Here is a 24,969-nt window from a genome sequence, read left to right as displayed (position 1 = left end):
TGACTTTTCAGGGGTGAAAAATTCATTTTCCTGTGCTCTGAGAACAACAGGGGGAAAGGCAGATCGCCCTTCGTGCAGCCCCCACTGCCAGCTCCTTGGCAGCACTGGGTGATGGGGATAACACAGGGGGTGGCACAGTGTGCCAGAGTGAGGTTTGTGGCACCCAGGCGGTTTTGGAGCGGCTGTCACTATAAGTAGTGGCTCAGGTTGCCCAGAGAGGTGGTGGATGTCCCTGCAGACAGCCAAGGTCAGGTTGGATGGGGCTCTGAGCACTGATGGAGCTGTGGGCATCCCTGCTTATTGCAGGCAGTCGGACCAGGTAGCCTTTAAGGGTCCCTTCCAATTCAAACAGTTCAATGATTCTATGACTGTATGATCAATGTCGGAAAGCACACCAAAGATCACCCATCTTGTGCACCCCGCCTGACCACATCCATCAGTGCCACGTCTCCACGGTTCTTGAACACCTCCATCCCCCACAAAGTAACCACTGACCTACTCCTGTTCATTGATCCCACTCAGCCCATGCCTACAAACCCTGAGGTCTCCTCCCTCACCCAGCCCAGCTCACCTCCTGTTTGTACCTTGGGACAGTACTGTGGGCCCACCCTGCCCAATCGAGCTGAGATGCTGCAGGGGCTTGGAGCAACCCTAAATTCCCCTTTGGTGCCCTTTGGTTACAGCTGGCTCCCACCCCAGGGAAAACATCTGCTGTTGGAAAGGGTTCCCTGGGCACCAGGTAGGACATGATGTCCCATTGTGCTGCTGGTGGAGGAGCTGGTGGGGGGCACCCAATGCACTGTAGGGGGTTGGTCCTGCATGGTCATTGAGGTCCCTTCCAACCTAACCATTCTGTGATTGTAAGGCTGCTCCAGGATGCCCTGGCATCCACTTGCCTCTGGGCTGTGGGAACCAGTGGCATCGCCTGTGCTGTTGCCATGGGGTTGCCATGGTATTTGTCTCTGCTGTTGCCATGGAGAGAGAAGGAGGTTGGGAATGGGGGGCTGCTGCCAGGGCCACCAGCACATCCCTGGGTCCTGCAGTGAGGAGTCAGGAGTTGGACTGACCCGGAGCTCCCCAGGTTCTCCTCCTTGCACTTCTTGAAGCTAGGACTGACATCACTTTTCCTAAGGAACACAAGCTCACCACCAGTATAGCAGCAAATAGATTTATGACTGATTTCTTGCATCCACGTGAATCCACACATATCCAACATGTCACCAGCACACAATGCTGTGGAGGAAGAGGGCCACAGTGCAGCACTGCCAGTTCTCCTGGGGCAGAGCACGGAGGAGCAGTGGGAGCAAGTGGGGACTCCCCCAGCCCAGCAGATCGGTCTGTGCAGGGCCCACTCATGAGGCACCCTCTCCTTCTTGTGCGCCATCACCAGGAATCAGGCCAGGTAAAGATGGGCAGTGGCTGCCCCAGAGCTTCCCCGCTGGGAGGTGACTGAGTGCACTGACTGGGAGCTGGGGCCACAGCAGCCATTGTGTGTTTGAAGGATGTCACCATCGTGTCACAGGCATGGCCCTGTTTAGAGTGGCTCTATGTGGTGGCCCTCTATCAGAAAAGCAGCTGGGAGGAGGAGGTGGGTAGGAGCAGGGTGCTCACCACGTCAGTCAGCCTCCAAAATCCTAGAGCCCAGACACCCTTCGGGCTGGTCGTGTCCATGCCACCATCACAGGGCTGTTGTTAAGAGCCGTGTGGTCATGCTGGTGGCCACACACTTAACGTGACTTCCAAGCAGAAGATGAAGCTATGGATTGTGGCAGTCATGACAATCCTCCCAGGCCTCAGCGTTTGGGATCACTGGGACCACAGGGTGTGCTGCACCATTCCTCTGCTGTGCATAGCAGTGCTGGCCAAACTCATGGCCAGGAGGCACTGCACCAACGACAAGCTGGTGTCCTCCAAATGCTGCCTGGGCACAGCCTGGTACAGGGGCATGGGATGGGATGAAGGGATGGGATGGGATGGGATGGGATGGGATGGGATGGGATGGGATGGAAGGAAGAAGAGAAGAGGAGAGGAATGGACTAAAATTAAGTAGAACAAAATGAAATGAAATGAAACTAAATGAAATGAAATGGAGCGGGGTGGGGTGGAGGGCTCAGCTCTGCACCAGGCTGAGGCTGAAGACATTCCTATCCCTGTGACTCCATTCCCTTCCCAGGTCCTTGCTGCCCAAGCAGTGCCCACCAAGGCTGGCATTCCCCACGAAGACAAGCTTGTTTGTGGAGCAGGGCACATCAGTAACAGAGAGCAAGCAGATGGACAGGAGGATGGAGCAGAGCGGCAGGAATGGGCCTGGCCCCACATTGCACACCTCGCGCTGCTGTGATGGGCTCTCCCCATGCCCCCAAGAACCCTTCAGGGCTGAAGCATCTCAGAGCTGCCAGGGCAATCTGTCGGAAGACCTGAATGATGGTCCTGCACCTTTCCTGTCCAACAGCAGAACCCGCTGTCCCACCAGGAGTTCCACATTCAGCCGGTTGAGGTCACATCAAAAAAGACAACACAGAAACAGACTGCAAAGAAAATCAGCCTCTGGAAGAAGCTTGCCACGAGAGAGACAAGAAGGAACTTCGAGTCCAGCCACCAACTCAGAGCTCCCCAGAAACTCACCCTCCACTTCCAGCATGAAGGACCTCTGCAGATCCCTGATGGAGTCCTTGGACACTACACAAATCTGCCTCAGCCTGTTGGCCAAAATGGAAAAAAATAATGGCAGCAGTGCTCAAAGGGCACACGAGGGCTACAGGAGCAAATACCCCGTCTGCATGCAGTGCTGTCGGTGCCTGGACAACAGCTGCCCACACCACAGCAGCTCCTCAGACACCACGGCCACGGCCATGCTGACTGCCTTGATCTTCTCCCTGGATGTGGTGGTGCAGGAGGAGAAGGTAAAGCTGAAGGTTGGGTTGCTCTTTAATCTGTCCGTCAGTGGGAAGACACTGCACGCATGGGGGAAAAACGTGTGGCTGCCCAAACGTTGTGGCAGTGAGGAATACTGCGAGGAGTGTGGAGATCCTCTGCCCAGAAGTCCCCAAAACTGGGGGATGCAACAAGGGGAGTCCCTTCCCACCACAGCCCCTGTGTGGCCTCTGCCCCCGTGGGCACAGCCAATCCCCCCAGATGCCCTGGAAAGGTTGCAGAGAGCGGGGATGGAGCCTATGCCCCAGGTGGAGTACAGGGGGCTGGGGCACAGCAGCACAGTGCAGTGTCTACTCTGCTTCTGGTGGAGGATGAAGAGCAAAGTGAAGAACCTGAAGAAAGTGGGGACAGCTGAGGGCAACAGAGAGATCAGCATCTGATGGCACTGTGGGAAGGGACCAGCTGCTGCCTGCCCCTCTGCTGCTTGATTTTGAGTTCTCAGCTACAGCGTAGGGAGCACTAGCAATAAAGGGGACCGTGGCATACTGTGAGCGTGGGTAGGTGTTTGATTTGAGGAGCCATCCTCTCCCATTCCTCTTCACACAGCCTGTTGGCTACTGCTGCTGATGGTGACTCTCCATCATGATGATGATCTCTCCATCACATTTGAAAAGTCATCAGGCAAAGTCCCTGAGGCCTGGAAAGGGGAAACATTGGTCCCATTTTTAAGAAGGGGGAGAAAGGAGGACCTGGGGGACTACAGGCCAGTGAGCCTCACCTCTGTGCTAGGAAGATCATGGAGCTGATCCTCCTAGAAAAGATGTTCAAAAACATGAGGGAAAAATAGGTGGTTATCAATCCCCAGGTCTCACCACCACCTGGATCCCCTGTTCTGGACACACGTCAGAGTCCAAAGGAGGTAGACATGCCTCATGGCCACTTCCAGTGCCTTGGGTGGCCAAACTGAGCTTCCCAAGGCTGGCAGCTTGTGCTGCCTGTCCATAGAGTGCTGCTGAAATGCTATTGTTCTTAACAATCCCTTAAGTATATTACACCTACCGCAACAATCCTCTTAGAGGAAGCTGTCAAGACGGCTGACAAAGGGCAAGGTGTCATTTAAATACACCTAGGTGTTAGTCTGGATGGAAAGAGCATGGCCCAGGGCATGGGAAGAGGTCACAGGGCTCTTGGGCTCCATCCTGAACACATGTGGGCTTGAGTCACTGGTGGGGGAGCAGCATCTCTTGGCCCCAGCCAGAGCTGTCACCAGCCCATCTCTCCCTATGTAGCTCCACATCTCCTGTCAGCCTTCCCAATGGAAGGACTGCAGAGCTGCGATTCAGACCTCAGCATCCAGCTCATCTTTGGTGCAATCTGGTGGCCCCACGTGGATGTGCTCAGCTCCTGCAGTTAACGTAAGTTTTGCTCAGGCTGATGAGCCACAGCAACCATCGATGTGCTCATAAATAACAGAGTACCAGGTGTGTGCTCACAACCACGACCCCAAACAGAAGCAATACATTCCTAGAACAGGTGACCCATTGGAAAACCTTGGGGTGAAATCACATATTACATCAAGAGGTTATAAATGATGTGGAAAAATTCTAAGCCAGGACCACAAGCCAATCACTTTATCTCATAAATAATCTCATATTGAGCTCTCTGGAGCACTAAGCTCAGTGCTGGGCTCATCAGATCAAGGGGGACAGGGAGCTGCTGTAGAGAGCCCAGTGGAGGGCTGCAGAGATGGTGGGGGTCTGGAGCATCCCCTGATGGGGAGAGGCTGAGAGCCCTGGGGCTGTTCAGCCTGGGGAAGAGAAGGAGAGAGGGGATGATTGATTATTATCTAAATGGAAGAGGTCAGAAGGCCAGGCTCTTTTTGGTGGTGCCCAGCGACAGGACAAGGGGCGACAGGCACAAACTGGAACCAGGGGAGTTCCATCTGAACATGAGAAAGAACCTCTTTACCGTGAGGGTGATGGAGCACTGGAATAGGCTGCCCAGAGAGGTGGTGGGGTCTCTTTCTCTGGAGATATTCCAAATCCACTTGGATGCTTTCCTGTGTGTGTAACCTGCTGTAGGAAACCTGCTTTAGCAAGGGGCTGGACTGATGATCTCCAGAGATCCCTTCCAAGCCCTATGGTTCTGTGATTCTATGATTCTGTAAACAAGGGTGATTGCAGAATGCCGTGCTAGGGCTCACGAGAACATCTCCCTAATTCCTGGCCTCAGCACCTCCCCAGCTAAACCAGGTGGCTGCAGCACCAAGAGCAGCTTATTGCCCTGTACACAGCTCCAGTCATGCTGGCATGAGGATAAAGTGGGGATCACCACGATTAGTGCTGAAGCTCACTGTGAGCTCAGGCTCCGCTGGGGCAGAGCTGTGTCCTGACTTATCTGTTTCTGCTAAGAGGATCTGGGCAGTCCAGTTAGAGCTGGAAAAACACCATTTCCACAATACGGTGTCGTCCTTCTCTTGGAACACCAAGCAGAATAGGGGTGAACACTTCAGTGGGTGAGCTGCGGTTGAAGCAGGGTATCATCTGTGCTTTGAGAGAGCAGGAAAAGACTCTGGGTGAAATGCAGCATCTCTGCCTGCTTTCTGCATCTGGAGCATCCTCAGATGCTGCAGCAGCAGCCCTGTGGCCACATCCCCACCCTGCCCAAGATATCCCAACTGTTACAGGCTCACTAGAGGTTTAACCACGCATGCAGGACTTAGGGCTGATCCAGGCACACGTGCTGCATTGCAAAGCAGAGCAGAGCAGGCCAGGTGCAAAGCCAGATCCAGACCCAACTGCCACAGGGAACACCTTCATTGCGAGGGCAGCCCTTCACCAAAAGCTGCTGGGTGAGAACAGGGGACAAAGTCCTGAGCAGATGCTGTTCTCCTCAGAGGAGCCCTGACTGCTGCCCTGAGAAGTCTGGAAAGTGACGAAGATGCTTTCTTGCTCTCTGAGGCACAGCCTCACCAATGCTGAGGACAGAGGGACGATCACTTCCCTGCTCCTGCTGGTTACACCATTTCTGATCCAAGCCAGGATGCCATTGGCCTTCCTGGCCACCTGGGCACACCGCTGGCTCACGTCCAGCGGAGCACCAATCAATACCCCCAGGTCTGTTTCCCCTACACAGTCTTCCAGCCACTCTGCCACAAGCCTACAGCCATGCATGGGGTTATTGAGGCCAAAGTGCAGGACCTGGCACAAGGTCTTGTTGAACCTCATCACATTGGCCTCAGCCCAGCTATCCAGTCCTCTGCAGGGCCTTGCTACCCCCAGGCAGATTGACACTTCCCCTCAAATCTATATCATCTGCAAACTTACTGAGGGTACACACAAGGATGCTGACAGGCCTGTAGTTCCCTGGATTCTCTTTACAACCCTTCTTGTAAGATGGGAGACACGCTGGCAAGCCTCCAGTCCTCTGGGACGTCTCCAGTTGACCAGGAATGCTGAGAGATGTCCAAATCAAGGAAATGTAAACAGTTAATGGGAACTACAGGATATTGAAAAAAAGCATGAACCTGGTTTTTCTATCATTTCCTGACTCACTCTTGTAGAAAAGCAAACAGTAGGAGTGGAACTTAAGAATAGAGAGGTGGTTAAATCTCTAACTGGAGATGGCTCCCCTAGAAGAAACTGCAAAGAATGTCAGAAAATGGTCTGTCTACCTTACAGGAATTGCAAAAAATATGCTGAAGGATACACTCAGGTTTCCAAATGACAGATGGCCATAAACACAGAACCTTTAGTGTCACAACCTTTTAGACCTGAGTGTACCACCCCTCCCTGAGGATACACCAACAGAAAACATTTGTTTCACGGGTGCCTCAGCAAAAGGGCAAATGGTAAATGGCAATATAAGCCCTTGCATTAGGTATTACCATCAGCAAACAAGTAATAGAAGAGGGGAATGGCAGTCCACAAGTAGCAGACATAAGAGTAGTTGTTCCTATCTGTAGCCTTTTATACTGTATGGGCTGGTGCCACACTGTGGCTCTGCCAGTGGGAAGCCTTGAGTTGGGAAGTAAATAGAGCCTCAGTTTGGAGAAAGATTGGTAATTATGACTAAATGTAGCTAGGAAACATCTTTCAAGATGGGATGGGTAAAAGCTCACGTTAAGAATAATCAGTCTGCCCCAAAATGCAATCAGAAAGTATTGATGAGTTATCTAAAATCAGGAAAACAACCTTAGATCCTGGGTGATGCTGGTTGGGACAACGGTCACTTATTAATGAGGGAAAAACCTTATGGTCTACACGGCAAATAGATTATATGGGATCATTTAAGCCCTCTGTGGGATATCAGTACATCCTCACAGGAATGGAAGCAGCCTCTGGATTGCTTCTGGTAACAAAGTGTTGGAAAGCTGTGGGTGAAATACAGCGTGGGGGTTGTTGTCTTGGTTCTCAAACCTACCTACCCTGACACCATCCGAAGTGACAATCACTCACATTTCTCATGCAAGAAAGTACAAGATTGGGAAAAACAAGAGGGAATGCAATGGGTATTTCACACTCCATACCACCTTCAATCAAATGGGATGGTAGAAAGAGTGAACAACTTAAAAAGGAATCGCAAACCACACAACAAAAGCCCCTCACATAGTTTTGCCATAAAGCACGACAACCAAAAGCTTCATACACAGCACCCACTTGAGCACAAGGCAGCTGCTCTCCTGGACCAGCCCTGGCAATGAACCCTGAAGAGGTTTCTTCCTACTATCAGGCTGGATTGAGATAGAAGAGATTTAAAGACTCCCTTTTATCAACTCAGCATGTCCACCAGCAATGGAAGAAGCATCTCTGGAAGAAGCAATGACACAGACCAGCCCCCAAGCACCCAAAGAGACACCACCACCAGAACACAAGCACTCTCAGATGCAGTTAGCAAGGAATAAATTTATTTTTAAGACTTAAAACCATTATTATTAATAAATAATCTGTTTCTCCGCATGCCACACCCCACCATGGCAAGATGGTTTGGTCTTCCCATTCAAGTGTTTCTGCTCCCCCAAGAAGCCGGGTTCAGCAATCACATCATTTCCAACAGCTCAGACAGAAACCCACCCAGCTTCACAGCAGCAAGAGTTGGAAACGGTGTTGGACGTACACTGAGACCAGGGCTGCTCTCACCTGCCTTTGCCACAAGCCTGGCAGCAGCAGAGATGAGCCAGCCTGCTTTCCAGCACTGATTTAAGCAGAAATTTTTTCTAGCTTCAAGGTGCATCACATTAAGGCACCGAAAATCCAGGACTCTCAAAAAGATACAGCCTGTGCAGATAGGAAGTGGTTCCAGTTTTTCAGAGACATCTTTCTCCTCCAGCACAACACGTCATTGCAGGATTTTAAGAGAGGAAGCCCTGCTTCCATGTATTTGTAACTTCAATTTTGTTGTTCAGGGTATGTTCTTATGGGCTGCACCAGCTCACAGCCAACAGATGCTGCATAGGTGCTAAGGAGACAAAGTGACACCCCAAAGTGAGGTGGGACATCTCACAGCACGAGAGAAGAGCCAGGATAACACAAGCTCCAGAAAATCAACCATCCAACAGCCACTTCTGCCCCGTGCTGCCAGCACAATGCTGCTACCTGAGCGTGGCCCATCCTACCAATCCCTGTGAACCTTGTGCGAGCGTGGCTTACATCTATCTCCCTCCACGATTGTATTTTGTTGCATTTTCATCGAAAATTCAAGCACAGCCCAAGTCTTTCTGTGCATTTTGGGTGTTTGGGGTTTGGTTGTTTTTTTTTTTCTGTACAATGTCAGTAAAATATACCGTGTATGCTACTTTATTTAATAACTCTGAAAACCATTTGCCCCCTCTCCCAGGCGAGCCACCTTCACAGACACGGAGCCAGACAGACACACAGACACACCGACCACCGGGTGCTGCCTCGGGGTTTCAAGTCTGCATGACAATGATTCAAATTCACCAAAAAAAACCAAAAAAAAACCAAAAAAAAACCAAAACAAAAACAAAACACCACACCAAAAAATAAAAGCATTAAATAGTAGTTACAGTTTGAAGGTTCCCTAAAGCAGGAAGAAGGGACTTCACCTGCAGAAGGAAAATGCTGTGACCGGGCGTCCACGAACCACGTCGTACAATGATCAGTGTGTAAGAGACTTTGAGATTTTGTTCCCATAGTAGATTACATATGCACAATCTGCTGTGCTTGTTCGCTTCCGGATGCAGCCTTTCCAGAGCCTGGGTTTAAGCTACACTCTTCATTCAAGCACAGATCTTCATTAAATAAATTGAACAGAAAAGAAAATCAGCGTTCAGTCTTCACCACCCCACTCAATTAACTCAATTATAAAAATGTTCCTTTAAAAAAAAAAGAAATTAATGCAAACATGTCTTTTACAAATGGACAGTAAACAAAGATATCCCTGGATGAGACATGCAGCTGTTGTGGACAACGAGCTTGAAAACAAAGTGATGTTTGGGAAGTCACCACACACACAGACACATACACACAACCTGCGAGCTTTCTGAAAGTGCACACAGAACCAACATGACACACATTAAGGTGCTTCTCCAAGCTGTGGATTTGCTGCTATTGGTGATCTGGTGGAAGGGTGATGTGCAGCCTGGCTGCACTGCTACAGAAGGAGAGGCTCAGGGACCCAGAAGAGCCAACCCAGAGCAGCAAGTTCATCCCACTGGAAGGAAGGGTTTGGCTTTGTGTTACACAGGTTGGTGTAAGCCACATTTTGCTGCCATCAGAAAGCCCAGCTTGCAGGCAGGGAACACACAAAGACAGCTGCAACGTGGTCCCAGTACCCACCACTTGGGCATGGAAGAGGAAAGCTGCCTTCCCAGTTTTATGTTCCTTTGAGCCCTGATTCCTAAGCCCCCTAAATTAAAACGTTACTGTAAGTTTTGTGTGGCTTTAACATCTGCTTTTAACAAAAAAAAAAAAAAAAGGTAGCCAGCATTTGTCCAAATAAATGAGTGCAAGAAGGCAGGACAGAATGTGAGAGAATTGTCACCATCTGCTCCTTAAGTACCAGCCCAGGACGAAGGCTAAGAGGGTTAGGGAAAGACAGGAACTCAACCACAAGGATGTCCCCCTGACCTTGCAGAAATCAGCTGTTATGCTGGGTTTGGTGATAGGTCAAGGTGCTTTGCTCAGGTAAAGCCATTTGCATCCCCAGCCGGCTTTACCTGAACAAGTGCTGGGGATTGAGGTTGTACTGGGAACATTCAGCTGGTCTGAAATACAGTAGTAGTGACCTGAAGGCGATCTGAAGCTTGTTCCAGCTTCACCCAAAACTGTAGGCTTGTGTTGGTTGAACAGCAGCAGAGGCTGCCCCATACCAGTCCCGCCCTGGCTGCACTGGATACCGTGTGTACATTGCCCTGATGTCTGTCCAGAGGATAGGTTTAGATCTGTGGTGATGGTTGAACTATTTACAGGTATTTGCAGCAGATATTTACAGTACTTCTGCAGACCGCAAGCTGATTTTCTCTTCTTCCATTCCTAGTCAATCCGGCGTGGGTTTCTTTAGTGAGAAGGGTCGTATATTGAAATGCCTGCTCAGCTGGCTCACCTGGGAACAAGGGCAGAGTTAGCAAAGCTCACGGCACGAGGAGGAAACTGGCAGAGCCCTGCTACCCCACTGTGCTTGCTTTCCCCATCACCGCCCACACTGCATCGCCCCAGTTCTCCAGATTTCCCCATGCCTCTTCCTGGAAGAGATTTGCAGCAGAGATTTGTAGCAGCTGGATGAGTGCTGAAGAACAGATATAATTAGGAAGAAGTTTCTTCTCTGAAAGAGCGGTGATGCAGTGGCACAGCTGCCCAGGGAGTTGGTGGGGTCACCATCCGGGGATGTGGCACTGAGAGAGTGGATAGCTATTGGGCATGATGGGTTGGTTTGAGCCTGATGATCTTAGAGGTCTTTTCCAATGATTTATGATTCAATAGCCTATCCTGCCCTGAAGCAGGCTTATCTCTATCCTGCCCTTCTCAGGCACAGCAGTCCCTGAATGCATTCACAGTTAGAACTGGGGGTCAAGTGCTGGACGTTGACACAGGAGGGTTGCTGAGTGGAGGGTACCCAATACCAAGTTTTGGGTCACCAGGTCCCTTTTACATCAGCCTGAGCTTTCACTGTGTCTTCTAAGAAATGAGAACCCCACAAAGGGCTGAGAGATGCAATGGAAAAGCAGGGAATCTGCTTTGTGGGGTGAGATAAAGTAGTCAGCCTTTCAATATCAGGGTGAAAGAGCAACACCTGTAGAACCACAAAAAGCAGCGCAACACACAGTGGATAAAATCTACAGTGTGGCACCAGTGTTCAGTCATTGCAAAGCCAACAGAAAACAGTGCTGAGACCAGCAGCAAGCCAGGGCAGAGCATCTGTTCCAAAATGGTGCTCCCAGATTCATAATAATTTGGGATTGTGTCCCAGTCACTGTTCTAAAATGCTATGCACCACTACCAAGGTTCTTCTGTCCTGAGAAAGGATACTACACAGATGGGCACCTGGAAAACTGGAAGTGGGGGCAACACAAACTCAGGGGAGTAGAGAGCTGGAAAACTCACTGCAGGGATGGACAAGTCTGAGCAGATGGGATTACATCGCCCTCAGCCCCATCTCCAACAGTGACTCCAAGACCAAATTTATTTAAAGCTTCTTAGCTATTCAAATCCTTCTCGCACATAAGTCTCATTACACTAATTGGAAAGACAAGACAACGTGGGTATTACTTCCTTGCTGTAATTACAGCTCAAACTGGACTCATGGAGGCTCTATGTCAGTGATGCAGCACTGAGGGCACAGGGCCACCCAAGGAGGGTAGGTGACATGGCAGCACCAGGGGGGCCCTTGCCCTACTTCCTCAGTGGCTTCCTGGGGCATTTCTAATGGGATTTGGCCTCCTCTGAATTTGTTTTCTCTCTTAATCAAAATTCAGGCAGAATATGCTCAGACCAAGGGGAACAAATCGGTCCCTGGATCTCTACAGCCACAACATCACCGTGCTCCACGTCAGCTCTGTGTCCCTGTGGCTCCACATTGAGCTCAACCACAGCGACACCCACAGCAGATCAACTTTTTATACTAAAATTCCCAAATTAAACACTCCTGTCCACCATGCAGACATCACATCCACTGCTGTGAGTATCCACGAGAGCCCTTCCCACTGCCTCGGGGTGTGGGTCACCCAGATGGGCAGACCTATGAGCTGGTTTCTAGGATAAAATCACAGCCACAGCGTGCTAAACAGCAGCAGAGATGCAAGGATATGTTTCAGACTCCTGCGTGGCATAGGAGCCCCCACCCCACATTGCTTGAAGCTTGCTTTAAATCCAACTCAGCTCAAGTTCCTCATGGAGAGCTATGTACACTGACACCACCACTTCAAAGCAGAGCATTTTCTGCCCCAAGGAGCAGCTCCTGAGCATTCAGCCCAATGCCTGTGTGCCAGGTTCACCTACCACGACCACTCCATAGTGGATGTGCGCCAGGGTGAGGAATGCAGTTAGCAGGTAGAGGAGAAGTGTTTCGCTGCTGGGTGCAAAACCAGACACCACCACGAAGAGCACCAGGGCTATGGGCAGCAGCATCCAGTTCAGAGGCTGGCAGCGAGTGCTGCTCATCTGACAGACGATCAGCTGGCACTGCAGGGAGAGAAAGCAGTCAGAGCCCACACCAGCATCAATCCTGCAAACCCACAGCTGTATATAGTGCAAGGGAAAGTCACATATGTACCTTTCACTCAGTTTCTTTGTCAGGATCTGCCTGCATACCAGAACTCCTTACCACTGTTATCTGCACTGCAAGCACGAGCTGCTGGACCAGACTATGGACACGGGGCAGTAGAGACATACAGATCTGAGATTACGAGCACAGCTAGCAGTGCTCAACTCTCAAGCAGGCACAGATGCAATATGCAGCTAAATCAGATTTGGACCAAAGCTTCAGCCCCTCCCATTTTAATTTTGTCCCCCAGAAAGAGCGTGCACAAACACACACAATTATTTCTGTAGTTTTTCAAGAGCTAAGAGCTGTAGCACCAAGGCCTGTGATATTTGCAGACCCCAGGCCCTGTCTGTTTTGCTGCTCGTTCTTTCAGTCAGAGCAAAACAGCACAATTGTCACAAGTTAAAACCTCACATCTTCCTTCCTTCCTCTCACTGAAACTGTGTTCTACTTCGTCAAGGGAGGTTTCACAGTTCCCAGGGGCTAAACTGAAGCATAAAGCAAAACCACTCACAGAAATGTTAGCAAAGGCGGTTCCAACCATGAAGTAGAAGAGCCTGGGATGGACCTCCAGGATGTCCATAGGTGAAACAAAGATCCAACTGGTGCAGAGAGCAAAAAGCAACACTGGGGACACCAGTGGCAGCATGATCTCATAAACAGAGTGGTGCTTCAAGGTGTTATTTTTATAGGCCCTGAAAAGCAAACAGTCAATAACCACAGTCACGTGAGGAAGATGCAAACCTTCACTGGTGATCCCAAATCCAAGAAACTCCTGAATTGTGTGGGCAGCCACCAACAGGACAAGCCTGCAGAAACTGTGAGCTCTTCAGCAAGCTGCTGAGCAGTTTGCACCCTGCAAAGTGGAACCCTCTGATGTACAAAAGCCACTTTGTCATCCTGAAAACATTCACCTGATAACTAAAGAAACTGTAAAAGGCTCTGGGAGCTCTTGCAAAGGTGCTAACGTGGGGAGGGAAGAACTTACTTGTAGAAGTTGTACAGGCTCATCGGCAGCGTCACAGTGAGGGCACAAGCTGAAAGAGAAAGAGCCACATTACTGCCCATGCAGAAGAGGACACCGTGTGCACCCCGCAGTGCTTGTGCTCTGGTTTCAGCTGCTTGCAAGCAGAACGGCTCAGAGGTGCAGGAAGAGCAGCTCAGCAGGTTTCCAAGCAGGTGCTTGAGATTCTGGTTCAGGAGTTGTAATTACAAGCTAACGTCTGCTGTAAATAGAATTTGAGTTCAACGAGATGAATTTTCAGTGTTTAAAAGCTGCATTAAGAAGCTCGGTGTTACGCTTTGAGCAGTTGCAAAGTTTAATTATGATACTGTCTTCAATGGGACCCTACAGTCAAAGCCATGAAAGTGCATCACAACTCTTCTGTCTTTACACAGCAGAAGGTATTTTAACAGAGCTGTAAATCTTCCTGCTTTTAATCACCTAACTCCTATTCAGATGCACAAATCCAGCCCACATACACATCCTGCCCTATTTTTCACAAAGGAAAAATGCATTTATTATTCATATATGAAAGTACGCAGCTGCCAAAGGAAAGCTCAGAATATCCACTTGCTTCAATCTGATGCTTGCACTTTTCTTAATGCAACAACCCAAGACATGTCGACTTGTAATTAAGTAGTAATAATTAGCCCCTAAAGAAAAGGGCCTAGAGTGAGAAAAGTTAAATTGAGGAAGATTTCTGAATAAGCCAAATTACATTAAGCAAAGATAGCTCTCCACCTGCATTATTCCCTGCTTTGTTCTGATTCCACTAGGGAGAGCAGCCAGCCCTTCTGCAGGAAGGTTATGCACTCTTGGATTTAACTTTTGGATGAGTGCACAAAAGACAGGACCCCCAAAGAGGGCTGCTTTCCCCAGTCCATAGCTATGTCCTCCCTCTCTGCAGCAGCCCCAGCTTTTCCCATTACAGAAAACAGAACATCATTATAAAATAATTAAAGCATTGGGTTTGGGGAAAAAAAAAGTTGATTTTTTTTTTTTTTAAAAGACAGGCTTCAACATGGAGTTTCTTACCAATAATCATTGTAGTGAATAGGTCTCTATATAAGAAATTAAACAGGAAAGGTGCATACCAGGCCTCTACTCCCACAATGGCTGTCACTATGTAGACAATTGAAATGGTCTGAAAGAAAGCAGAGGACAAGCAGGTGTGAGCAGCATGTAGCTCAGGGGAATGGCAGCTCAGCATTTGAGCTACATTATGTGCAGTTATCCCCACTGATCAGAAATTTAAAACAACAGTTTTTTTAAAAGCATCCCTTGTGTTGCTGCTGCTGCAGGGAACAACACAACCAGGATCTGCTCCTTGCAGCTGGAGCAAAGATGCCCTTACACAACTTGAGATGTGTTCTGTATTACACATCACACTGATCAGCTCTGGATTCCTGTTATCCATCTGCTGAAGCCATGACTGGGAATGGGCTATGAAGGGATCCTTCATTGCAGTGGTAGTCCTGAAGTCTTCTACCCTTGCCTTCCTGTGCTAGGCAGAGGTCCAAAAGCAGAAGCAATATTTTTGGAGGAATGGGTTAGAATATGATCATAGCTACATTTTACCAGTAGAGATGATTATTGCAATTAACACAGCTGCTTCAGTTACACTTCTTCCAGCCTGTTGCATTCCTCACTCAGGATCTAGCAAGCCAGAATACGAATGGTGTGCTGCCTGGTGCTGTACCCTGGCTAGGACAGGCAGCTGAAAGCAATAGAGCTGAATTTTATCCATTCTAACAAACATCCTAACTGCAAAAGGCACCTTAAACTTCTAGGCTTGAAAGTAGCTATATTAGAGACTAAGTAGAGCAACAATTTAGGCAGCTAGGAACCAGGCAGAGGAAACACAAGGTATTCTTCAAGCCTCGTTTCTTGCAGAAAGTCACAGACTATCCTGAATTGGAAGGGATCCATAAAAGTCATCGAGTCCAGAACCAAAGTTCCTTGAATTGAAGATTTTGGAGAAGTTGTAATCCTAGTGCTACATGACAGCGATTAATGAGCGCAACTGCAGCTCAAAGTGATGCAAACAGCCTGCTCCCTTCTGCACACACAGGACTCCTCGTGCTGCTGAGTGCCTCCTGCTGAAGACAACCCTCCCAGAGCACTGCATTAGAAAGCTTAAGGCCTTTCACACTTCAGCACTACACTCCAGGCACATCAGCAACTCGCTGAGCTTCTGCTGAAGGCGAGCAGAGGCTGGGGTGCATACTTACCACCTGGCTGATGTCATATCCCCAGGGCAGGAAGAGAATCCCTGTGTTATACTTCTCCCAATGGGAGAGGATGAATGAAAACAACACCACCCATAACAGGAGGTAGAGAACGAAGACACTGACACCCGTGGAGCCCCGGCCAAAGGTGGAGTAGACTGTCACAACGAAGTACACACAAGCCCAGCTGTCCAGGCCATGGTCAAAAAGCTCTCCTAAGGGTGTGCTGGAGTTGGTCCTGCGAGCTTGTTTGCCATCAACACCATCTAGAAAGGGAGCAAGGAGAAACAGGAGTTTTTACTGGACACACTCCAAAATAGTGAGTTTTGTGGATACCTCTACACAGAGCAATGGGCCAGACTGCAGCTGACAAAGTGTGTGCAGCCAGCAAACAGAAACTCCCACGACCTCCATCCTCTAAGCAATGCTTTTGGAGGTACCACTCCCCAGCTCTCCTCAGGACTGAAAAATGAAATAGAGGGAAAGTCTGACAAGACTTTATTTGAAGCAGACCAGTGACAGAATTCCACAGATCACCTCCAAGCCAGTTCCAGCATCCTCCTTTGGCATCAGCTGCTCTGGGCCACCTTCCTTCCATCCATCTTGCAAAACTCCCTAGAAACTGCCCTAGAGCAGGGCACGGCTGAAGTTCAGAATCAAAGATACCTCAGTGGGCTCAGAGATAAGCCAACATGCAGCTGCAGCAAGAACACAACCAACACAAACCCTCCAGACAGCCAGATGAAGTCTTACCTAACGTGTAGGCAATGAAGTTGAGGAGACCCACAACGACCCAAACTCCATTTGGAACGTGCTGGTGGTCAGGAGCTGCAGGGATCAGAAAGACCCAGAGGTAGAGAGCTCAGTGTGTATGCTCAGCGGGTTTATTTTGGCACAAGATGCACAGAACATAGATCAGCAGGTCACCAGGACAAAGTATCCACACAACTGAGATGGCAGCTCTGCAGGATGAGATAGCAGAGCTGTTCCATAACAGGAAACCTACGACTTCACTTTCCAAGATACACTTGTCCTCTGCCCAGACACAGGATCTAAAATCTTGTGATGGCAGCTAGCAAACATGGCCCAAAACCATGCCATGGAAGCGTGTGCAGATCAAGCACTCCTCCACTGCTTGCTCAGAGCACCAAGCAGAATCTCTTAGAGATGTGATTCCATGACTCCACGTGGTTACACCCTGCCTCTGCAGCCACACATGGGGAAACCCCACCCAGTCTGCAGCCTGCATCTCCACCAATTGAAACTCAGTTCTTCCCTAATAAACCTCTCCTCCAGCACTCTCAGCAGACAGCCAGCTGAGCTCTTTGCAATTCCGGGAGCCCAAAGGTACACCTGAAAAAGCAAGAGGATGAATAGAGGTCTCCTATGGGCAACAGCAACGCCACAAAATGTTGCTGTAGATTGATACCATGAACTGTTCTGATCAACCTAAATCAAATCTGTCAAGGAAGCTAAAATATCAAAAAAAAACTACTGATAAGTGACTGAGAGTTATCACATGCTCAATTAATATTTTCTCTGAGACATTTTCATGAGCAAGGAGACAACAACTTCCAGATTCATTAACAGATTAACAGTGGTTCTGTTACACATTCAAAGCTGTGCACATCCTTGCATGATACAGAACAGCGAAATGGCCTTTGTTAGTTTGAGTGTGGGGCCAGCACGTTTTTTGCAAGAGGGCAATTAGCTGGGATGCAAATTAAAAGGCTCTACTCGCTGACTTCTGGAAAGCAGAGTTTCCCACACTTTTGATTTCCAAATGAGGACACTAGCTTTAGTCCATTGTGAAAGCAGAGCTGAATCCTCCTCAGATTTGGCCATTTCTTTCTCTTTCACTTGCACACAGCCAGCCAGGAGCAAATGCACCCAACAGGAAGGTGTCGCTTGGACAAGTCCTCACTGCAAAGCACAGAAACTTCAGCCCCTGAACACCATCCCTTCCTGACCCTGCCTGGGAACACCCAGGCTGAAAGTGCTTTGCAACCAGCACAGGAAGACACGGCAGAGGAGGTGACAGCACACACCCTTCTGATGCTTTACATCCAAACAGAAAAAGGCAGCCTTACCAGAAGCGTAAAAGTCAGGGTCGAAGTATGCCATGAGGAAGAAGTTGAAGACAAGCAGCAGGAAGCCAGAAAATGTTATGAGATTTGGGGCCAGCCAAGTAGGGAAGATCTATGGGAAAGCAGCAAAAGAACAAATGAGCTCATTAAAATGTGCAACGAGGCTGCTCCTAGCTGCAACAGAGACCTCATTACAATCATCTGGGTGTTAGACAACACTGCTCGGTTGCATCCAACATCACGGGCAGCACGAAGCTTCAGGCTGCAGTGCAGTGAGCACAGGGCAGGTCATGCCCACTTAATTAGTCACACCCCAAAGGAAGCAGGTCTTTTCACACAAGCGGGGCCTTTCAGCTGCAGAAGTCTTGGCAGCAAGTGGTGTTCTGCTGTCCCAGCCAGGGCAGGAGGAGGTCTCACCTTCACTATCGTGTTCCAGAAGGGATGCATGACGTACACAGACAGAGGGTTGCTGTCCACGGCACTGTACTGTGAATGAGAGGGGAAATAAAAGTCAAAAAATAATAGTTAGGGCTCCAAGACTTCTTGTAGCAAGTCAAAGAAACTGAATTATAAGGCTTCACTTGCTACCCAAGTCTTTGCATTGCAGGAATGCTTGCGCCAGGAACAGAGTTATAAACAGAGGACAGTGAGCAATCACAAAAGTCCTGCATAAGAGCTGGTACATTTCAGTCCAGATTAACCCCATTGAGATGACAGCTCTCGCTGTCACACTCATCTCCAGTCACTTGGAAGAGATCTTCTCCTTCCAGAAAAGCAGAAGATATTTATGAGCAAGAGCTCCAGCCCCCTCCCTTGTTCTGCAGGACCTAAATCATAGAATCATAGGTTGGAAAAGACCTCTAAGATCACCAAGTCAACCCATCAGCACCTTGCCACGTACACCACTGCATATCCACAATCACCTCCAAATCCTACACGTCCCATTACAGTTTAAGCAGCAAAGGGTCATTTGGCAGCCCCCAGCACAAGTGACCTGGGCTGGATGGAGACATGGGGCACAGAAACAAAAGTCTCAAACAAGCAATGGAACGGGTTCCAGCTCAAAAGTTAAATTTCGCCATCATCTGGCTCTCAAAGGACCACAAGCTGTTATCTGCTCTCCAGCTCACAGCCTCTTCCCAGCCAACATCACTCTGTCTAAAGTCCTCTTCCCCAATAATCACTTTGATAAGCGCCCCAAGAAAAACAGTTCCATTTACTACAACATTGCTCAGCTCACGTGCTTCAGGTGATGAACCTTGGAACAGCACCCACACAGCGTTGGGCATTGGTGCTTGCTGTCACCCCATAGCAGGGGAAAGCTCAAGAGCAATGGGGCAAGAGTGATCAAAACCTCCACCCAACCTGGGACACAACCTATGCTCTCTCTGAGATAAGGGGAATTCGGTCGTTCAAAGTAAGCACAGCAGTGCTCAGTTCCCAGCCCTGAACCAATCAGTATCTCTCCATGCTGCTGCTTCTCAGACCTCTTCTCTTTGGCTGCAAATCAGGTTGGACATTAGGAAAAACGTCTTCCCTGAGTGATTGGGCATTGGAACAAGACTGTTCCACCAAGGGAGGTGGTGGGGTCATCATCCCTGGGGGTGTTCCAGAATTGTAGGGATGTGGTACTGAGGGATGTGGTCAGTGGGCATGGTGGGGTGGGGTTGGTGATCTTGGACGTCGTTTCCAACCAGAATAATTCTGTGATTCCTTGGAAACAAAGAGGACTGCCTGTCCTTCTCAGAAGCTGGGAAGTGGTTGTTTGGAGACAGAAGTGCTCCAGCAATCTGAGCACACCTCTTGTTGTTTTTTTTTGGCAAGATTTGTGAATATTCACATAGGATCTCCCACTGCATCCATCATGGGCAGCTTCAAGCACAACCCTGCCAGGCTTTCAACCAACGGGTGGAAGAAAGCCCACCTATTTCTCCCAGCCATCACAGTGCTTGTATCATTCCATTCCCACATTCCTAACGGGCTCAATCCCACCTTTAGCAGATATTTTTGCTCCCACCAGCCCTTCCCCTCCTAACAGATCACTCTGCTTCACTGGGAGTTAACCAAGCACTATTAACCCACTCTCCTTGATCTTACAGCACCAGCAAGCCCACAGGCTGTAGCAGAGCAACTAAAGCCTGAGCTTGACATCATATGAGACAAGGGCTAAGCCATGAGGAATTTCCATCCCAGCTTAGCGCAGTTCCAGAGGACAGAATTTCAAACAATTTATGAGATAATAGGATTTGGGCTAACTACCAACTAGGGGAGGAGAGCAGGAGACTGATTAAATCTCATTATCCCCATAACAGCTTAGAACAAGAAAACAGATGCCTCACCAGGAGCAAGGCAGGGGAAGCACTCTGGAGTCTGCTCCTGTTTGGAAAGCACCCTGGGGAGGTTTCCAGGCCACATCCCAGCACATCTCTCTCCACACACTGGGAGTAAGAAGCAATAAGCAGCTTTCCTCCACACTCCCAACTTGTATGCAGAGCTCAAAGATTCAGAATGACTCTGTTTTGGGGGGTAATGCTCAGCTGTTTTGCAGAGGCTTACTGATGCTCTGGTTTCCTTTCCAGAAGGTTGGGGCTGATGGCCATGAGGCTCTAAGCACAGCAGTGCTCCACTTACCACACATGTACCTGCTGTCCTCCAGCTGCCTCATCCTTCCTGCAAACCAGCATCTCCTTCTCCATTCTGAACCTCTACACGTCCATCTAACGACTAACACACACCATTTGTCCTTCCCCGAGTCATTTTTCTATCAGGACCAGCAGTCAGGACTCACATTTCTGTCTTATTTTCAGGGAGGGAAGGACAAATGGAAGGAATTTCATATGCCCCAGAGGCTCCTTCTCAAAGCAGACAGACAGCTGTAATGGACACTGCTCTAAAATAGCACCGTGCACACAGTCACTGCTTCTCCTTACAATGGCAGGAAGGATTCACTCCCATGGGGTTTTGGTTTTAAGCTTCACAAGAATACAGCCCAGCCAACTTTGCAGCATCAGTCTCACAGTCGGCTCATTGCAGCTTCCCTGTGCTCCATCCCCGCCAGCTGAGCCCCTTGCATCCAGTCAGCTTATCCACATGCCCTCCACTCTCTTGCCTACACATTCCCTGGCCGCACAACACAGGGACATTTCCCATCAGTACTGCAATGAGATTTACCTCCAGGAGGCTTTTTCCAAGTGAAGTGGTATCATTTGCTCTAAAACCCCTTCCAGGCTGAGGCTTCCCCCATCCACCACATTCCATCTCCAATTCTGCTGGACAACATTTCCAAACCAAGGAAGCTACAAGAAAGGCTGTAAATACAGGCAGCACCCCAGCATGGCCCCCAGGAACACCACGATGGTCCCAGCTGCCATGGCACAGCACTGAGCTGGTGCCCATCATTATGGAAGTTAGAGAGAGGAGTGGCTCTTCCAGCTTAAAACCAGCATCAGTCGTGCAAATGGAACATTTCTCTCCTATAAAGAAAGGCTGAGAGCTGGGGTTGTTCAGCCTGGAGAATAGAAGGCTTTGGGGCAATGTCATTGAGGTCTTCCAATACTTAAAGGGAGCTTCTAACAAAAGACACAGTCTGCTAGTGATAAGACAAGGGGTAATGGCTATAAACCAAAAGAGGTGAGGCTTAGGCTAGATGTTAGGAAGAAATTCTTTACTCTGAGGGCAGTGGGGCTCTGGCACTGCTGTACAGAGAGCTGTGGGTGCCCCATCCCTGGCAGTGCCCAAGGCCATGGATGGGACCTCGGACAGCCTGGTCTATGGCAGGAGTCCGTACCCACAGCAGTGGTTGGTCCCTTCCAATCCAAGCAGTTCAATTATATTCTGTGATTTCTGGAAGATCCAATTACACACCCAAGGAAGAGACACATATTTATAGCCCAGATTCTCCTAATAGCTCTCCTGACCAATAAAGCAAGGCAACTTTTAAGTAACCCAGCTACCAACAGCAGAAAGCACTTCATCATATTGGTGCCCAGTGCGAAACACATAAAGGGCTTTGGGCTGGGCTGGGGGAGCTCCGAGGAAAGAACAAAGCAGAAGGAGTCCCAGCACATCCATAAGGCTATTTCCTACAAATCTCCTTAAGTGCAAAGGGAGCACAAGGCTAAGAGCCTCTTCCCATGGGGCCCAAGGTAAGCCAGGAGGCTGTGAACTTGACAGTCCATGGCAACTGTCATCAAGCAGAGCTGTGCCAGCACAAACAAGCCACATTTGCACTATGCCCATGCTCTGCTGATGCATTACAAGCTGCATCGTGCTTTAATGGTACTTATTAACTTGGGTCCTGCTGATCTTCTCTAAGGTCAGTTCTCAGGCAGTGTAAGAATGCAGCACATTGGTAACGGTGAGCACAGGACTGTCGCGTGAAGCGAGGGGTTTGGCTCAGAGGGATGCCAGCATCCCCAAGCCTTACCCAACATTACAAGTCTCAGTGCTGGCACCATATCCCTCCTTTGGCCATTCTTCAGTCCTCACTCATTAGAGGTTAAATATGCAGCAAAGTCAGAACTGCTTTCCTGCGAGAACTCCTTTCCCACAACACTGAGAAGCCTTGCTTGCACTCTCCAAGCCCCACAGGGTGTGCAAATTAAATTGGGAAAGCAGAATTTCTGCCTTGCCCACAGCCTCTCATGGTCAGAACCACAGTTCTTGCTGAGACTATCCCAGCCTTCTGCAACACACCCATAGGACCGCTCCTGCAGCAAAGCCACTGGGGAGAGGCTCGTTCTTCCCTGCAGATCAGGAGGCAGGAAAGGTGCTCAGGAGTGCACAGCAGCAGTGCTCACTGGGACAACAGCTTTATGTCACAACAGATGTACTGCAGAGGTAGAAAACACACCGCGGGATGCACAGCACCAGTAGAAGCCATCCAGGCAGAGCTGACAGCCAGAGCTGGTGCTGAATCCTGCCTATTTCAGCCACATCCAGGAGCTCGCTGTGTTTGGGAGTGTTAAATATCTGAGGTTGCAGGAAGGCTGCACAGATGGTGAGCACAGGGTGGGAGAGCTCAGAGGCCGGTGGCAGGGACGTAGCTCGAGGAGGATCGGCCAGCAACAAGCTCCTGGAACAGGGAATGAAGGGATCAGGGCAGGAAGAAAAAGCAGAAATATTAATGTTATAAGAAGTTTCTCTCTGCGTGTTGCAACAACCACCAAACCTTCTTACTCTTGCTTAAAAGAAGAGGGTTGATGTACACAAAGGGGAATGAGATTTCAAGCTGACAGATCTGAGAGCCTGCTCCTGGTGCCAAAGAGAACCAGGGGAGCAGGCAGGTTGGTGTGGAAAGAGAATTCATTGTGATTCCCCTAAAAAGAAGTCAGTCCAATTTTTAACCATACCTATCAAAGGAAAACACAAACCCACGCACATCAGGAAATGACTGCAGACAAAGCAAGGCACCACCAGAAAGGAGGGGGAGGGCTACCTTCAAGTTTCAACAGAGGCATTTTGAAAGAGACCAATAAAACACTTTTTTTTTCTTTTCCCCCCTAACCTTACCCTGTCTCCTTTCTTCCTTTCAGCAAAGAGGAAATTCATAATTAACAAAAATACAGCAAAATATGCCTTACTCTGCAAGCCCTGACAGCTGCTTTGTGCAGGGCTCGAAGCACAGCGAGTCGGGGCAGTTACACAAGCCCTAATAACGAAGCCATTTTGTGAGCCAGCCATGGGAAGGGAGGTGTCAGTTTCCACAAGGTTCGCTTCCAAGCCAAGTTCTCGCTGTTAATTAGCAGAGAGTGACTTTCATGATGGAGTTCAACGCGGCTGAGATTCAACAACAGGCAACAAAACAACAGCAGTCTTTCCGTGCCACTCAAAAGACCTGAGGTGGGCTGATCCTCCCTTTGGTTTCTCATGCTCCATAGCAAACAGGAATGTTTCTCAGACCTCAGGGGGAAGCTACAACCTCTCCAGATTAATTACATTAATTGCCCAGCATCTCTTCCCCGCCCAACAGAGGACTGCCGTGATAGAACACACACAGATTACCTCCTGGAGAATCATAGAATCACGAAGGTTGGAAAAGACCACTGAGATCACCAGGTCCAACTATCAGCCCATCCCCACCGTGCCTTCTGACCCACTGTCCCTCAGTGCCACATTTTCATGGCTCTTGAAAGAGCCACCACCTCTGCAGTACGCAACCTAAGCTATTTTTAAACCCATTTAACACCACGGGCCAGCCCTGCCACTCTGAGAGCCAAAAGCTTTGGGCCACAAAGTGGTATCCCAAAGGTGAGCTGCTCCATCCTTACACGTCACCGCAGCCACTGATCTGGGGACGGGCTCTACACCCACACAAGGTGCATCCAGCCAAGCCAGCACACACCGAGCAGGACAGCAGTGGAGGAAGATGTGTGCAAAGATCCATCAGGCACCCAAAGCAAAAACGCAAAGCAAAAGACAGATTCTAGAATCGTGTGAGTCGGAAGGGACCTTTAAATGTCATCTAGACCAACACCCCTGCAATGAACAGAGACATCTACAGCTCAATCAGGTGCTCAGAGCCCCGTCCAGCCCGATCTGGGGCATCTGCAGGGATATCCACCACCTCTCTGGGCAACTTGTGTCGCTGCTTCAAGGAATAGAACCACAGAATCATTCAGGTTGGAAAAGACCTCTAAAGATGACCACGTCCATCCCAGCGACCTCCATGAAGCTGGGGAATCCCTAGCCAAAATGTGCCTCAATCTCTTTGGTATTGAATTTGGCAGAGGTTCGAAATCCTGAATTTAACAAAAGGAAAAAAAGAAGAAAAGCACCTCTATCTATCTTCTATCTGCTCACCTCAGCAGTTATGAAATCTGGGAGTACTCCGGGGTTTCGGCACCCTGTGCAACACAGCACTTTAGGAAGTGGCTGATTAAAGGCAGGCACATGCAGAGCCTCAGAACAATTAAAGGAGCCACTGGGGAAGGAGGTAAGTGATTCAAGAACAGGGCTCTAAGGGTTCTTTTCTCTTGCACCGCACCCTTTCTGCTAAGGACCCTGCAGGAGAAGCCAAGCAGCAGCCTCAAACCTCCCATCCAGGTTGCTAACATCA

The 24,969-nt window shown here is 49.3% G+C and overlaps 2 protein-coding genes across 3 annotated transcripts; one reads left to right on the top strand and one right to left on the bottom strand.

Moving 5' to 3' along the window:
• The first annotated feature begins 1,442 nt into the window (after positions 1–1,442).
• On the top strand, positions 1,443–3,425 carry LOC104910020. Of its 2 annotated transcripts, none has more exons than XM_019613353.2 (2): positions 1,443–1,588; positions 2,174–3,425. In XM_019613353.2, the coding sequence occupies exons 1-2, from the start codon at positions 1,548–1,550 to the stop codon at positions 3,312–3,314; spliced, it is 1,182 nt and encodes a 393-aa protein (XP_019468898.1). In that variant the 5' UTR covers positions 1,443–1,547; the 3' UTR covers positions 3,315–3,425. The 2 variants fall into 2 exon arrangements, with proteins under 2 accessions (XP_019468898.1, XP_019468897.1); XM_019613352.1 differs by lacking the exon at positions 1,443–1,588 and adding an exon at positions 1,595–1,935.
• A 6,946-nt stretch (positions 3,426–10,371) lies between these two features.
• On the bottom strand, positions 10,372–18,434 carry SELENOI (selenoprotein I). The gene is made up of 9 exons (XM_031552638.1): positions 18,330–18,434; positions 17,916–18,024; positions 16,579–16,653; positions 15,829–16,091; positions 14,633–14,741; positions 13,583–13,631; positions 13,109–13,289; positions 12,330–12,512; positions 10,372–10,437 (listed from the first exon to the last, which is right to left on the bottom strand). Exons 1-9 carry the CDS (start codon positions 18,357–18,359, stop codon positions 10,372–10,374), a joined length of 1,065 nt encoding a protein of 354 aa, XP_031408498.1. The 5' UTR covers positions 18,360–18,434.
• Positions 18,435–24,969: the final 6,535 nt, after the last annotated feature.

This window comes from Meleagris gallopavo, chromosome 2 (assembly GCF_000146605.3).
Source record: "Meleagris gallopavo isolate NT-WF06-2002-E0010 breed Aviagen turkey brand Nicholas breeding stock chromosome 2, Turkey_5.1, whole genome shotgun sequence".
Classification (NCBI taxonomy): domain Eukaryota; kingdom Metazoa; phylum Chordata; class Aves; order Galliformes; family Phasianidae; genus Meleagris; species Meleagris gallopavo.
This window is presented reverse-complemented; position numbering and strand designations above follow the sequence as displayed.